Below are 16,934 nucleotides of genomic sequence, written 5' to 3'. Positions count from 1 at the left end.
CCTCTCTTTCTTTAAGCTAGTAGCAGCTACGGGTACTTGTATGGAGTTCCACCATGGGGCAAATATCAACTGTGGGTTATTTTAATTAGGAAAATCATGTAGTGAAAAAGGATTAACAGCCCCTTCCTCTAGGGTCACAGTCTTGGTATGATTCATAGTGGCTATTCAATTCCAGGAAAGTAATGGTAGATCCCTGCCATGGGTAGCTTTATCTTCAGAGAAAGGGTGGGATGGGGGTGGGGAATCTTTCCAAAATGGAAGCTGTATGGAAAAACAGGGACTGGCTAGCAAGCAAACAAGCAAGACAGGTTTACAAGAAAAATCAGCTTAAACCTTTACAGTAAGTTTCAAATGCAGTTTTTATTAGTTCTCCACCATTATTTCTCAATAAAGATATCCAGATATACCTGACAGTTTTGTTTGAACTGGAAACCATCTAAGCCAGATCTTAAGGTTTTAGATCCAGCCTTTCATTAATCCAGTAAAACAAAGACCGAAGGAATGCTGGGTATCCAAAGTCAACAGTACTAAATGCAGCCAGTCCAAAGAAGCATTATGTTGCTGATCTCTGGCAAGAATTTCCTCCTACAGAGATACAATGTGTATTTTCACCTAGATACTGCAACTAAGAGGGCAGCATGTATCTTTATTTTTTAAGATCTGAAGGTTGTGGTTTGATCTTCTTAACTGCATCAAGGACAGCAGCAAGGCTCACTTTGTCTCCAAATTCCTTTTCACGATGTTCCAAGACAACACCCTACAACAGAAGGGGGAAATATGGGTCAAGAACACACTTTTGCACAAAGCTCCATTCAAGCCTATTAAAACTTCAACTCCCTAGCTATCCGATTATGTGCCTGTGACGGATCCAATACCATAGGGCAAATTCCCAAACCTCATACTCTTTAGGCTAAAGTTGCTAGCCCTCATTGTTCTGGAGATCTGAACACAGGATGCAAAAAACCCAAATACACTCCACCTTTGGGGGTCCCTTTTGCAAGGCACCCAGTTATACAAGGGGCAACAACTAATAACATTTATAAATGCACTCTGGCTGGGCTTATGTCTAATTCACCAAACAATTTGTGTTAAGATGGAGCAATGCCTCCACTGTCCACACAAAAATGCTCACGCTGCAATTCCACAAAACAGTCACAAAAGCAGTCAGAAAAAGATGAGATCAGGATGGGAAAAAGGGAAATGCAACAAGTTGAGATGAGTGGTTTCACCATCCTGAGTGAAGAAATGGGGGGAAAGCTTAGTGTGAAACTGGCCTCGCTCTCAAGATGAGATATGGACAGTGTTCTCAAGTATCAGATGGAACACACAAAGAAACAGCCTACTGCGTTTCTTCAACAGACCCACTTTCGTCTGGATTACCTTCTAGTTATGAGCATGTCTTCAAGTGTTTTCACAGCTTTGCGAGACTCCTTTACCAAAGATCATTGAGCAGTTGAACAATATAGCCCACACTTGACATTTCATGAAATAACCTCTGAAGCCACTGAGGCTATCTGGGGTTTCTTTCCTGAAGTATCATGCCTAACTTTACAAGTGTCTCTGGCATGGTGAAACCACATTCACTTCTGCTATTTGCTGAAGACAGTGGGCTGGTTCACACATAGCCTCAAGAAGAGGGTTACATATGTGGCACGGCCTGGGAGCCTAAGCATCAGTTCACATGATGAGTGGGAAGGGAAGAGACTGTGTGAGCCAGAGAGGAACTCCTATACCTCATCACACATATAAAACTAATACTCCCAACTAGTGTGTGAACTAGCAAGCTAAATAACCTGGATTCCTTGCGGGGGGCAGGGGAGAACTAACCTGTGGGATGTGTGTGCACATGTACATATTCCTACCACATTTACAATCTATTTTAATCTGCCACACCCTTAAAATCATCTACAGTGCAAAGCCTGATCCCCTTCATCAGGCTATCAACCTTTGGGAGTTTTGTTACATCGGTATGAATGGCCTCCTCAGATACAATACCCTCTGATAAGAAGGAACAAAGCAAACCAACATATCCTGCATTGTTCTGAAAGCATAAAATGCAAGGGCTGCCTACTCTGATAAACTGAGCACAGTTGTTAGTCCAGCCTCATCACATGAGACTTGATTAGGTCTCCTTTTACAAATCGAAAGCTGCAAACAACATTTATTCATTCAAATCTATAAACCGCTTTTCCACAATAGTGCCCCAAATAGTGGAACAAAACAAAGATAGTTTTGCACTATTTCTCATGCACACATACCTGCTTGCCAGCACCAATCACAAAAACTCCCCCCAAGATAATGCCTTCTCCATCTATGTTACCAGTGTAGCCACTCCTCCAAGCACGGAAAAAATTCTTCCATACGCTGCAGCGAACAAGGCCCATGAACAGCATTGTTCTTTTCTGAGGACCATAGAATCGTTTCTGTAGAAAGAGACTAGAAATAGTCAAGCAAAAGGCAGAGATCTTCTCTAAAGAACAGTACGTACCAACAGCTATTAGGTGTAAAGACAGCTGTAATTATCACTGGCTGACAACCTAAGTCAGCATCAGTGAGCTGTGAAGAAGCACCTGTCCTGAAGAAGGCTTCCAGATTACAGCACTGCAGCACTCGCAGAACTGGGAGGAATGGGGATATTTATCTCTCTCTGCTGCCCAATAAAGTGTCCCACACCACCCAAAAATATGTCCCTGAGGGCTGTGCAGCCCTTAGGGACATATTTTCAGGTGATACAAGATACTTCTGTGGGGGAAGCAGAGAGATTAAATATCGTGTGGACACACACACACACACACACACTGCATGCTTCATGCTGTGGAGCTAAGAAAACTCTCCACAGTGCAGGCTTCGTCAGGGTGTCAGCCACTTTATAGACAAGTTTCAGCTCAGTACTGTGTGCATGCTGCAATTTCATAAGAGTGGAGAAAGAGCATGGGATATAGTATCGAGCATAACATTCAGCTTCCTAAGAATCATAGCTATATACACACACATTTCCAGCACTTATAACTGGAAATGAAATATGTGGACAATGCCTGCTGAAATCTCTGAAGGTGGAGGGGTAGTGGAGCACAGGGGCGTAACTATAACAGGCAAGGGGAGACAGTTGTCTGGGGGCCCACTGCTTTGGGAGGGCCCCCAGAGGCAAGTCACATGACTGACTCTTGCAGCCACGCCACGCCCAGGCTTCCTTCAGTTGTATTCATCCTCCGGAATTGATGTGAGTGTTCAGACCTGGAGCTACCAGAACAGCATGTCTTTCTCTAGTTCCATTAAATAACTTGCATCGTCTACAATTCACAAAACCTTTTAAAAAATAATTTAGGATGATGTTCTATAGTGGCACAGAGGTATATATATATAAATTTTACTATGCTTTTTGTTATGACTATTCTGCCTCATTTAAGATTTCTTTACTTCATTAGCTGAGCTTCGGGGCGGGGGGTGCGCATTTTAAGATCTTGTCTCTGGGCCCTCTCCAACCTTGCTACATCCCTGGTTGAGCAAGATCTTAAGTGGCTGGGGGTGTGTGGTTTTGATTTGCTTAACATATAAATCCCTGAATCCAGTGTTCCTTGGCATAAAGGTAAAGGTAAAGTGTGCCGTCGAGTTGGTGTCGACTCCTGGTGACCACAGAGCCAGGTGGTTTTCTTTGATAGAATACAGGAAGGGTTTACCATTGCCATCTCCCGTGCAGTATGAAATGATGCCTTTCAGCAGCTTCCTATATTGCTGCTGCAGGCCCCCAGGCAAGTATAGAGCTCATGGAGAAATTTATGTGGACAACATCTTTTTGTCCACCTCTTTTACTTTTGCCAATCTCTCTCTCTCCCCACCCCCACACTGTGATACATACACTGCTTGCAGTGAAGCTTCACAGACAGAAGCGCAACATAAAACAAGATGAAATGATATTCATAGCTGTTTAGGTTTTTCCTAACTGAGCAAAGAGGAACCTTTCAGAGTGGTAATTCTCTATTACTTATCATGGGGAGAGCAACAGACCCTATCCAAGCCCAGCATAACATCCATCCAGTGGTTGTTGCTGGTATCTACCTTGTGTTGCTTTTTAGATTGTAAGACAGGACACGAAGCACCTTATTTATTGTTTTTCTACATAAACAGCTTTGGAAATATGTTGAAAAGTGATATATAAGTAGTAGCGTTCATTCAGCATTGAGGACGAGACAGAGTTGGACTAGCAAAGAGAACCAGAGAGGCAAGTATTTCAGAGATCTAGGACCAACAAACAGAAGGACTTTTTCACACAACGCATAATCCACTTGTGGAATTCTCTGCCCCAAGATGTGGTGACAGCCAACAACCTGGATGGCTTTAAGAAGGGTTTGGATAACTTCATGGAGGAGAGGTCTATCAACGGATACTGGTTGGAGGGCTGTGGGCCACCTCCAGCCTCAAAGACAGGATGCCTCTGAGCACCAGTTGCACGGGAGTAACAGCAGGAGAGAGGGCATGCCCTCAACTCCTGCTTGTGGCTTCCAGCGGCATCTGGTGGGCCACTGTGCAAAACAGGATGCTGGACTAGATGGGCCTTGGGCCTGATCCAGCAGGACTGTTCTTATGTTCTAAAGATAGAGCAATTGCTTTTTGTTCAAAAGTTGTTATGAACAGAGTTGGCCAGCAATGAAGCAATAAGCCTCTGCTCTGTCAATTCCTCATAGATGCAGGCCACAATCAAAAGAGAATCATTAACATGCCTAAATCTATGTTGGATTGTTGAGCCAATCCAAGGGTCAAGCATACCAAAAGCCTTAATCTCTTGTTTCAGTTTCGTAGGGTCAATTGTAGAATTTAGTGGTGATGAAAGTGTACTTGGAACTACTCCTCAGCATGAGCTTTGATTGGGTATCTTCACCAATACATCACCTATTCAGGTATTAGAAAACAGCAATGGGAGATAGTCAGTGTTCCCTCTAATTGTTTAAATCAGTGAGTTGAATCAATTTTATTCTGGGCAGCAGCATCAAGGCACTGTGCAGATATGTGCATTATTATGTACCACTGTAGATACAAAACACATACACTCCATAAACATGGAAGGAAAGAAGTGTATTTTACAATTCTATTCTATTTATAAATATAGTGACCAGTCTCCCCACCTCCAGAAGAGTTAACAAGAAGTGAATCCTTGTCTTGACTGAAAGGCTGGTCAACTCCAGGGCTCAACGAATCAGTCCATGAGGTAGGTGGGACATGAAAGCTGCAGGGGGGATTCTGGGAAAAAGAAAGTAAGTCTATGCGGGGAGCACTGAGGACATGCAGCAATGGAGTTTGCTGCAGCAGGACAACTGTGGATCCTTGTAAGACAGGATTGCAGGAGGCTTGATTCTCATCAGGAGCTTGGTGAGTTCAAGGAAAGGAAGCTAGAGATTTAGCTTCGAGAATTTAGCCTAGGAAAAGAGTGTTTAGTCAGACTGTGTGTGAGGAAATTAGTTTGCTTTGGTGTGTGTGCTTTGCATTTTCCTAAGTATCTGTTCTCTGCAACTGAGTAACTAGGTTTTCAAAGTATACCACCCCAGAACCATCTGGGTGCTGTTGAAGTACTCTTGTAACCAACTAAATTTTTTAAGTGTATCTAAAAAGCTAAGAGCCTCAGGTGGAACTTGTCTGTAGTAATATTAACAACAAGTCTTTTTACAAGCCTCCAAGAGATGGTTACAAGAGGAGGGCCATAAAGGGGATTTGCCTGGTGCAAAACATCTCAATGAGAGCTTGGCCAAATCATTCATTCGATTTCTATACCGCCCTTCCAAAAATGGCTCAGGGCGGTTTACACAGAGAAATAATAAATAAATAAGATGGATCCCTGTCCCCAAAGTGCTCACAATCTAAAAAGAAACATGAGAAAGACACTAGCAACAGTCACTGGAGGTACTGTGTTGGGGGTGGATAGGGCCAGTTATTCTCCCCCTGCTAAACAGAGAGAATCACCATGTTAAAAGTTGCCTCTTTGCCAAGTTAGCAGGGGCTTAATTAACAATTAACTCCATGTACAGGCAGACGCCTGAGAGAATAATTGGATTTACGCACTTGCTTGTTAGCAAGGAGGGAAAGGATCTTTGGTCACTCCAATTCCTGTTCAGAGTAGCCTATAGGAAAGATCTAGTGGCAGCAGTAATCTACCAGAACCTCTGGGTTTACCAGAATCTTTTCTTAGCTTTTTGGGTTTTGAATGTTAAGGATTTTTAATCAACAGTGGGCAGCTTCTCTGAGCACACTGCGGAAATGACTCATTGCTGATAGGATTCATTCCTGAGCTAGTTGACTGAGAAGGCTCCTAGGAGCTGGTTAAAACCCTTTCAGCCAGTTTATTCATTAACTGAGCTAAATCAAAAGGAAAGAAAAATTTCATACACCAATCTGCAACAATAAAATTGGATTTTTACGTCCTTACACTTCATATTCAAGTTTAATAAAAACAAGGCAGAAGCAAAGCTGAAAGCTTTAAACCTAAAAAGGTGCATATACATTGCAAAGAATGGTTTCTTTTTGGAAAGGGGCTTGATTCCTACTTGGAGCTTATTCAGTGAAACACATTACAGCCCTGTTTTCTCTAAAAGCATCACCTTCCCATGTGGGGTTCACCTCCTCCTCAAATGTGGCCATTTGACTACCCCACTATGCCATGTGGAGAAACGGGCTTTGCAAGCAGGTAATGCTAGGAAAGGCATTTTGCTGGTGACTGCTTGTAATATTTTCCACACCAGTTAATATCTCTAGATGCATTGCAGACAGGTTCCTAATCTTTTTGCAAACTTCACCACAACAGCTCCCTCCCACCATTGCAAGTTTGCAACATGCTAATTGACAAAGAAAATGGATAAAAGCTTGGTTCTCAACTGCAACTTGAATTTGTTAGAAGGGACACCCTACTATTCCCTCCTCCAGTCTCCATCCTCAGGGACAGTCATGAGGGAGACAACTGTCGAATAACAGACTACACAAAAGGCTGCAATTGTTGCATGTGGGGAGTCTTCAGGGTCTTAAAGCACAGAAGCAACAACAGTAGAGATAAGGACAGGCATAGGAGGGAGAGTGGGTGGAACGAGGGGGAGTGTCAGGGATGCAAAGAGTAACAGTGGAAAGAGAAAGGGAGAAAGGGCAAGGACAATGATGTGCGAGGGGACAGGAATGCGGACAAGAGAAGGCAAGCAAGTCAGAAAAGACAACAGAGGAGGCGGAAAGGGCGGGTAGGAAGAGGGATTAAAGAGAGACTCTGAACTACGAAGGAAAGACAAAATGAGAGGACCGAGGTAGAGAAAGGTGGAGGGGAGCTCAAAGAGGCGAGCACTGAAAATGTAGCAATGGGATGCACAGAAGGGCAAGGGGTGGTTAGGGTCCAAAGAGTCAAAACAGCAGCCAAAAAACTGTGCCTCAAACTCCGACTCCAGAGGACTCTCATAAGGGACAAATAAGGAAAACTCAGGACAAACGAGAGACTGCTACGGCAGCTCTCAGTAAAGCTAAACCAGGGACTGCAACCCGAACTCTGACTCCAGAGGAGTCCCAAAAGCGAGGGGTGGGAGGGGGGGCAGAGCTAAAAGTAACACCAAAAATAACAGCAGCAGCAGCCACCACCAAAAATAAAACAAAGCCAAGTAAGAAGATAAATGAGCAGGGAGGAGGACAAGGAGAAAGAGAAAGCAAAAGGAGGGTGAGAGTGAGACCTGAGGGTGGTTGCTTGGTTCCTGCGTGCTGGTTGCTGCTGCTGCCGCCTCGCACCTCCACCGCACATGCTGAGCCTGGCTGGATCGGACTGTAGACAAGCTGGCGGGCAGGCAGCAGCACAGCTGCCGCCACTGCCCTGCTGCCGCTTGGGATTCCGTGCTTGCAGGAGAAAACCGACTTTGCAAAAGCCAATGCCTCAGAAGGGAAAGACAGCACTGGGGAAAGCGGCCGGGGTGGGGTGGGGAGCGGGGCGGCGGCAATTAAAGCAGCCATCCCAGTACAGGGGAAGACTGCACAGCGGCTGGAATCGGCTGAGTGGGGAACTAAACTCTTGTGTGTGCGCACTCAGCCATGCGGGAATACAGCTGCAGAGATGATGATGATGATGATGATGATGATGATGATTTTACATTTATATCTAAATGCAAAAATAAATAAATAAATAAATAAAATATCCCGCTTTTCCTCCAAGGAGCCCAGAGTGGTGTACTACATACTTGAGTTTCTCCTCACAACAACCCTGTGAAGTAGGCTAGGCTGAGAGAGAAGTGACTGGCCCAGAGTCACCCAGCTAGTTTCATGGCTGAATGGGGATTTGAACTCAGGTCTCCCCGGTCCTATTCCAGCACTCTAACCACCACACCACGCTGGCTGACATCTGACCTATGAAGTGGATTTCACCATGGGAGGTCCTCCTGTGAAAGCCCCACTGAAGTGAACGGGGGCTGCATAGCAACATACAAGTGTTCTTGTATAGCTCGTGCAGGAGAACTTCCCAGGATGGATTGTGCCCCATGGTAATTAGTGGGGCAGAGCTGCCATTTTGATTTTCCACCTCAGGCAGTACCAGGTCTTAAGCAAGTCTTATGAAACTATTAATGATAAGGAAATACACATGTTCAGCTGAGAGAAAGGAACTGTAGTGTGTACTATGCTAAGCCAATTTCCTCTCAAATATTCACTCGGAACTATTTCAGAGGCCATCAGAATGACGGGCAGCAGGGAGAGGAGAACTTATCCAACAAGGAGCATCAAGATCCTCCCACTTCTCTCCTTAATGAGTTAACTCAGGGGTGTTCAAACATCGTAAGTAAACTCTTGGCTCACATGGGAAACACAGTAAGATCCAAAGCAAGAACTCGGCAAGAACACACCCAAATCCTTAGCAATGTAGAAGGGTTCTGGGGCTGATAAATCAATGTGGGAAATGTTCCCTGAAAGGAGGTGGTTTGAAACAGCTGGATTCAGGTATGACATCTGCCTGCATGGCTTTCAGCATGTTCCCATTTATACTGATGAAATCAGTTCTCAAGAAAGAATCATGAGGCCTGGCTCCACAGATGGTAAGAAATTCATTTCGACCACATTAGAGTGCGATTGAGACCACGCACATCTTGGCAGGACTTCAGTAAACACACCCTGCACATTTGGCCTGCTTGAGATAACACAGGGAGACTCCATTTGGAAAGCCTTGAGTGGGGGTAGGATTTTAAAAGTCTGAATATTCATACCTACAAACAGAGTGGCCGGTACAACATGTGGAAGGTTAAGTAAAGTAAATAAAGTGTGTATGCAAAGGAAGGAAGAAGAAAAAGAGGAAATGGGGTGAAGGGGACAGAAAGCAAGAAAAAGGGAGAAATAAGTATGAATATATGAATCACATGTATGAATTTCTGAGGACGGAGGTGTTGAGAATTGTACAAGCTTAAGGTGGCATAAAATACCCGATCTTCACTCTTTGCAAAGAGTTACAGACTGCAAAGTGAATTCACATGCCAAACTGAGTTAGACATCCTGCCCAAAGTTATGTTTTTGTGATCTGATCTTTGTACACTTGCATCAAATAAAGATTTTGCAAAATGGATCATAGGGTGAGTGTGTGTGCATACACACACACGTATGTAAACCTCCTTACTCGTGGATTCGTTATCCGTAGTTCGGTGTATCCACAGTCGAGGAAATGACACCTGTCCTCAGCATATGCAGGAAGGAAAAAAACACATTGACCTCACATATCTGCGGGTTGGGGGTGGCCGGAAATGACCGGAGAGCGCCAACATGGTGTAGTGGTTAGAGTGCTGGACTAGGACCAGGGAGACCAGAGTTCAAATCCCCATTCAACCATGATACTAGCTGGGTGACTCTGGGCCAGTCACTTCTCTCTCAGCCTACCCTACTTCACAGGGTTGTTGTGAAAGAGAAAGAGAAAAGTATGTAGTACACCACTCTGGGCTCCTTGGAGGAAGAGCGGGATATAAATGTAATAATAATAATAATAATAATTTATTATTATTATTATTTCCAGTCACCATTTTAGGACTTGGAACCACAAAATGGCCCCTGGGGCACAATCCGACTCAGGGGGTGGGGAGCAGCAGAGACAGGTAAGGAGCTCCCAACCCGGCAAAAACTGGCCAATTTGAGGACATTTTCGCCTGAAAATGGCCAGTACAGAACATACTACCAGCGATCCCACTGGGATCAATGTTTCCTTTTTTGCAGTTTCTGTATCCACAGTACAGCTGTGGAACGGGACCCCTGCAAACAAGGAGATCTGCGTGTGCGTATATAGCTATATAGAGAGAGACAGGAAGGAGAGAGAGAGAGTGTGAGAGCATCTAGTGGAAAGGGACTCTAAGTGAGCTCTGAGTAAGCTACTATGGCTTACAGACCATAGCAGAGTGGTGAATTGCATTTATTCTCATAAATCTCAAAATATAACACCAATTAACGTATGCAGACTTTGGCAAAGAGTGCCCACTTTCTCTTTTGTTTTTGTGGTGGGTTGTGTTTTTTTTTGCCATCTGGACTTGGCCACCCTACCCTTGTCCCTGGTTTGGCTTGCTACTTCATGGTACTTTAAATTGGTTCTAATAAAGGCACTATTCTACTGTGGCTTTTGGATCTCTTGCCAAAAGTGTCTTTGGTAGAGCTCCATGAGGAACTGAGCCAGGCAAGAGGCTCAAAAGGTGTTGAATTCAGAAAGCAGTTACAGAAGATACTCAGACTCTTGTTGCAGTCCAATTCCAATGTGAGCCCCTAGGAGGAACACAGTAAAAGAGGTAGCAGATGAAGGCACTATGGCCCACACACTGGGCATTTTCACAGGAAGCTCAGCACATTAACAAAATACAAACAAACCCAAGGCTGCTTTATAATGGAAATGTTGTCTGGAAAGCTAGTTTGCAATCCTAATAGGTCTGTATTCCATAGTAACAAGGACCACACATTCAGAAGCAGCAGCACAGGAAGGGAATAAAGGTGAGCTATCCTGTTTTCACATGCCATTCAAATCACCTTGCCTCTCCCAGATGAGCATGTGATCCTTGTTCTAAAAATAAAGGCATTTTTAAGGTGCACAAAACAAGCTTTTGAGCCAATGCAGGTTATTCACTGGCACAACAAACCAGTTCAAGTAACAATCACTTTCAGGCCTTGCATTTGAAAACACCGTTAAGACAGAATGATTCAAAACTTCTAATGCAAGTGTAAAAAAAAAAATGAATATAACTGAAGAATTTCATTTACCTTTTCATCCAGAAATATTTCCCCCTTGAAATATGGTTGAAAGTCTTCCACCTCGGTCCCAAGCTGCTCTTTCACAACAGCATAAAGGGGAACACCCAGCTCGTCAAGCTGAGGCTTCAGAGAGGACAGCTCAGCAGCCTCCTAAAAAAGAGCCAGGGGCTGGGTTATATGGTTGAAGCCTACTACAGCCTCAGGTTTTGCTAAAGCATCCACATCACTCAGTCAAGAAACATGCCGAGCAATTCTATTTAATAATGGCAAATTCACATTAAGATGGGATCATAAGTACAGGAGGACCTCGTTACTCGGATCCAGTATCTGTGGTCAGGTAATCGGCACCTGAGTTGGGGGGGGGGGTTTAAATCTGCATATCCACAGATTGGGAGTGGCTGGAACTAACCTCAGATCATTTCCACCAACCATTTTGAGCTCAGGAGCCATTTTATGGCTTTAAAAAAAATAAAACACCACCACATGATTTTTTGCCAAAAAATGGCAGAATGGAGACTTGGGGCGGTGGGATTGCTGCAGCCCCGCAAAGCGTGGTAGGCCACTTCCCCCCCATATTTCTAGAGCCATTTTCACCATTTTTTAATTTTTTGTGTCCTATAGGAACCTAACCCCTGCAATCCCATAATGCTTTAGAATTTGCGGTTTTGTTATCCAAGTTAATTGCAGAGAATGGAACCTCTGTGAATAACAAAGTCCTCCTGTATTCAGACTGGCATGGGTTTTTAGGACAAGACTATCAGTATTTTATTGTGGGCAGCATACAAACTAAATTAGTCATAACTAAATCCCACTTGTCTCATTGATTCCAATGGTGTTTAGTCATGACCAACTAGTCTGCATGCTACACACTGCATATATTCTGCTCTTGCATGGGACTCTCTCTGATCAAGATCATGGATCAGGTCTATGCCATTTTAGCTTCAGTAATACTGCAGTATTTATAGTTTCTCAGACTTTTCACTGGGCACCAGAATACCGCTATATTAAAAGGTAAGTAGCATAAGTAAGTAACAGATGTGGGGCGGGGGGCCGTTAAGCCTTGCTTCTGCTGTTCTACAGCCAACAATGTGTGAAAGACAATATGCACATTATAAACCAATGAGATCCAAGTCCAAAAATTAAAGACAAAGTTCAGCAACAGAAGGGTCTCCCCTACACCAGACCATCTTCCTGTATTGTCATAATTCATGGCACATTTTCACGAGTCGGAGACAGAACAATAGACAGAAGACAGATGCAGGACTGCCTAAAAATGAGAAAGTGACAACAGGCGAGGCTGAATCCGTAATGTTTTCCACTGCACCTCTTTCAAATGGTAGATGCAAAAGAAAGAGAGAGGAAATGAATGCAAATCAAACATTTCAAGAAGTGAATATGAAACTAATACAGTACAAAAATAGGCAGCATGGAACACAGGAAGGGTCCACAAGTATGGCAACAGGAAGAGGCCATCATTTAACTCTAGTGGCTGACAGGAAAAGTCTCTAGCATAGCCTATCACAGGAGAAACCAGTATTTTAACTGCTGCACACACAGAATGGCAGGCAGTGTCTCGTTCAAAGACGTACCTGACTGCATCTTGTGATGCTGCACTGCAGCAGGGTCATGGTCTAAAGTGATGACTTTGCTTTAACAGCCTTCCTGCATACTTCTCTTCCGATGTAAAATCCCCTGACTGGGCAAAGTCACCCCTGAGAGCCAGCATGGTGTAGTGGTTAGAGTGCTGGACTAGGACCGGGGAGACCTGAGTTCAAATCCCCATTCAGCCATGATACTAGCTGGGTGACTCTGGGCCAGTCACTTCTCTCTCAGCCTACCCTACTTCACAGGGTTGTTGTGAAAGAGAAAGAGAAAAGTATGCAGTACACCACCACTCTGGGCTCCTTGGAGGAAGAGCGGGATATAAATATTATTATTATTATTATTATTATTATTATTATTATTAATCAGCAGCTAGAAAAAGGGATGCACTTTTTTTGCTTCTCTGGAGCATGAAGCTCGTGGCTAGTACTCTAGAAAAAATGATTTGCTACCAAGTCCAGCCAAAATGTTTGGGCTTCTGAGCAAAAGCACAAAAAATGGCAGACAAGATTTGACAGCTTTTGTTCAGTTTCAAGGCTGAAAAACAACATTCACCTCTCTTAAATTTGTTATGGCTCGAAAAATCAGTTGCTTTTATACCGAGGTTGCCAATTTAGGTGGTATAGAAATGTGGCAAACGGACAAATAATATCATAAACCTAGGGCTGTTACCCAAGTAAAGAAATCACGACTCCCAAACCTATGTCTATTTCTATCATCGCTCAATGGGACTTATTCCCAAACAGCCATGCATTAGACTGCAGCCACTGCAAAAGATTGTACAATGTTAACCGTATAACATTGAAATAGATTAAATCGGCATACAAATAAAACAGTTAAAAAAACCCAAAGGGAAACTTTGACAGAGCAGGCATCATTTTAGGAGAGAGAGAATAATGCCTTTTTCTAAGATGGTACTTGCCACCCATTGTTCTGTAAATACTTTTATTAAAATAAACTTAAACACACAAACAGCTACCTAATTGGGAAGAGGGCAAAATGTGTTAAGCAAAATATGTTTGATTCTCCCACCAAACATGGTCATGTTCTATAAAACCTTATAAGGTTTGCCTTTCCCCCTCCAGGCGATGTGGGGAATTCCTCAACCATTCTGAATAATCATCAGGAGAGCAAATCTTGGAAGTCAACCAGTTGCTATTACTTATTTTTGCTGAGCGTCAACTATTGGCAAAACCACCAGAGCGTCTCAAACCATGGCCAACATACAAGTTAAAACTCCACCCCACCCCACCACTGATTTCACATTGGATATAGTTCTTTTAAATGGTTTGTCCACAGCCAACATTCAGTAATAAAAGAGGCCAATTCAGAACTTAATGACAAGCAGGTTAAAATTGCTTAGCCATGTGGCACTGAATGCACCCAGCTTTACATACAGACTGGATGCTATACAAAAGCTATACACATTGAATTAGGACAGTAGTGCAGCACCTGCTGTGATCACAGATCCTGGACACACTTGCAGTTGAAGACCCAATTTAAATATTTATTTTAACATTTATATCCCGCTCTTCCTCCAAGGAGCCTAGAGCAGTGTACATGGTTAGGTTTATTCTCACAACAACCTGTGAGGTAAGTTAGGCTGAGAGATATATGACTGGCCCAGAGTCACCCAGCGACCAGATGCACGGAATGTTGTACAAGTAAGCAATTTTAGGCCACATAAGGAGTACTTTCTTACCCACAGATGAAGATTTTTGTCTTTGATACAGTTATTCCTTTTCATTAAGCTTTTTGTCCAATTCAACTCTGCTCTGATCTAGCTCAATTCCCAAGTTCCAAAAATGTTCTTTTTCCCTCACTCCCACACACTCACTTTTTCATATCTGAAGGGAACAAATTGCACTTGGAAGACCCCACTGATTATACCGGATTATACCACATTGATTATACCGCGCATGCACGCACACCCCTCCCTCCCCTCCACAAGGTTGGTCCTTTTGAAACTTTTAGGCAGTTGGTAAAGATCTTCCAATTTCACCAGCCATTTGCAGCCTTAGGGATTAGTTGTCTTATTCACTACTGCTAAAGTGGTGTAACACATTAAACATTGAAACAAAGTAAGATGGTAGAGTAGAAAAGCTGACTGCCTTTCTTTAAAATTATTATTATTATTATTATTATTATTATTGGTAATGTGTGTTATATTAAGTAACAAGATTGGGCTAGTGAGCCACATGTAGCGGTTCCTACCTACAGCTATTGTAGCCACTGTTACACATGCAGTTATGACCCAGTTGGATTACTGCAACAAGCACTGTGTGGGGCTGCTCTTGAAGAGTGTTCAAAGCCTGCAGTGGCTGCATAATGATCTGTATGTGGAGCATATCCTGGCTGCTACTGGGAGCTCCGTATATGAGGCATATTATTCTAATTGTAATCAAGCTGCACAGGCTCAATTGCTTGTGGCTCCATTTCAAGGTGACCTTTAATGACCTAAATGGCCTAGGCTTGAGGTATCACACTACCTTATTCCATATGAATCTGCCCACCAGCTGAAGTCATTTGGAGAGGCTCTGCTCCGGGTTCTTTTATAAGCTGAAGTGCAGCTGGTGGGGACTCAGAACAGGGCTTCTTCCATTGCTGTCACGCCCAAACTGCCCCATCCCCATGAAACTCACCCAGCCTCCTCGAGTGCTGTTTTCAAGAGGGACCAACCTGTTTTGCCAGACCTACAGCCTAGGGTGAGTGCTGTTTTCTGCTGCCTGGTCTGCCTGTGCTGATTTGTTCTTAATTTCTCTGCTTTTAATTTATTTATTTTTTTGCTGTTTTTTTTTTTAAACTTGTATACTGCTTTGGGTGTTTATTTGCAAATAAAAACAAATAGAAATAATTTGTCAGTCTTCTCTTAACTTCCAGGGCATTTGGAATTGTTAATCAGGCAATCGAATGCTAGAGCTCTAAGTTCTTCCTGGAATGCATCCCAGTCTCCAGCTATAACTGCAGGATAATGTGGTTGTTTTACTTTAGAGTACAGAGTCCTTCAGTAAAACATCTATGCAACTTTATAGATACCTTAGATAATCCTTTGCCCCATTTATATTCCTGAATGTAATTATCTGATAATTATATTTACTCGGATTAGTCACTCTATTGGTTACCTGGGTGAAATCACTATAAAGTTACCCCACCCCACCCCACCCCACCAAACTGTGTCAGAGTACTTCATTGCAGCAAGTTCACCCTTCTTCCTACTAGGTTTGTCTAGAGCAGTGGTTTGCAACCAGAGGTTCTCCCAGATGCTGCTGAACTACAACTCCCAGGATCCCCAGCCACCAGTGTGCTACCCAGGCTAATGTAAGCTAGCAAGCTTTCTGATCTTGCAACCTGCGTATTAAATGCTTGTGCATCCTTATGCGTAATGCATTCTAGAGAAGGCTGCACAACTATGACCCTCCTGCAGTATTGGACTACAAAAACCACCTGAAAACGCACCTTTGTAAAGGAGGCTTTTTAATGCTCCATTATTATTATTTTGTTATATCTGGTAGATTCTTTAGCTTTTTATAATTTTCAGTTTTAATTTGAACCTAAGGATTGTGGTTTTTAATCTGACAACTTTCTTCTTTTTCTATTCTTGTTTAATTTAGTTAATTTTATTACTTTTATTGTATCTTGTGTCTATTTTATTGTTGTGAGCTGCCCTGAGCAGTAGTGCATTGGAGGGGCAGGTTATAAATATTTTAAATAATAATAATAACTCCTCCCACAATCCCTGACTATTGGCCACTGTGGCTGGGGATGATGGGAACAGCAGATCTGCACAAAGTTCAAAGTTGTGCAGCCTCTAACAGGGATTCCCAGATGATGTTGACTACAACTCCCAGAATCCTCAACTGCAATGGGTTCTGGGAATTGCAGTCAACAGCATCTGGGAATCCCCATTAGAGGGAACACTGCTCCAGAGTCTGGAGCATGCTATCCATCCAATTTACAAGTAATGAAGGATTGGAAGAATACTCATCTGGGCCTGCTTCTCAACAAGCTGGTAAACTGGTGTCTGGATTATACCATTTCAGACAGCAGGTGGAAGTTAACAATACTGAGTGTCCTGCCACACAAATTGCCTCCACACAGAAAATAGATGTTAAGGAAAGTGTTGC

The 16,934-nt window shown here is 43.2% G+C and overlaps 1 protein-coding gene across 5 annotated transcripts in view; it reads right to left on the bottom strand.

The window, feature by feature from the left end:
* Positions 1-341: 341 nt before the first annotated feature.
* Positions 342-16,934, bottom strand: part of PRXL2A (peroxiredoxin like 2A) — a 41,598-nt gene continuing 25,005 nt past the window's right edge. For all 5 annotated transcript variants that reach the window (XM_053309470.1, XM_053309474.1, XM_053309472.1 and 2 more), the window contains 3 exons: positions 11,218-11,358; positions 2,259-2,423; positions 342-757 (listed from right to left, as the gene is read on the bottom strand). In XM_053309470.1, the coding sequence (XP_053165445.1) occupies positions 647-757; positions 2,259-2,423; positions 11,218-11,358 (417 nt within the window). In that variant the 3' untranslated portion in view covers positions 342-646. The remainder of the gene's footprint in view (positions 758-2,258; positions 2,424-11,217; positions 11,359-16,934) is intronic.

The sequence above is a fragment of the Hemicordylus capensis genome, chromosome 3, assembly GCF_027244095.1.
Source record: "Hemicordylus capensis ecotype Gifberg chromosome 3, rHemCap1.1.pri, whole genome shotgun sequence".
Lineage (NCBI taxonomy): Eukaryota > Metazoa > Chordata > Lepidosauria > Squamata > Cordylidae > Hemicordylus > Hemicordylus capensis.
The sequence above is the reverse complement of the archived record's forward strand: the minus strand, read 5'-3'. Positions and strand labels throughout refer to the sequence as shown.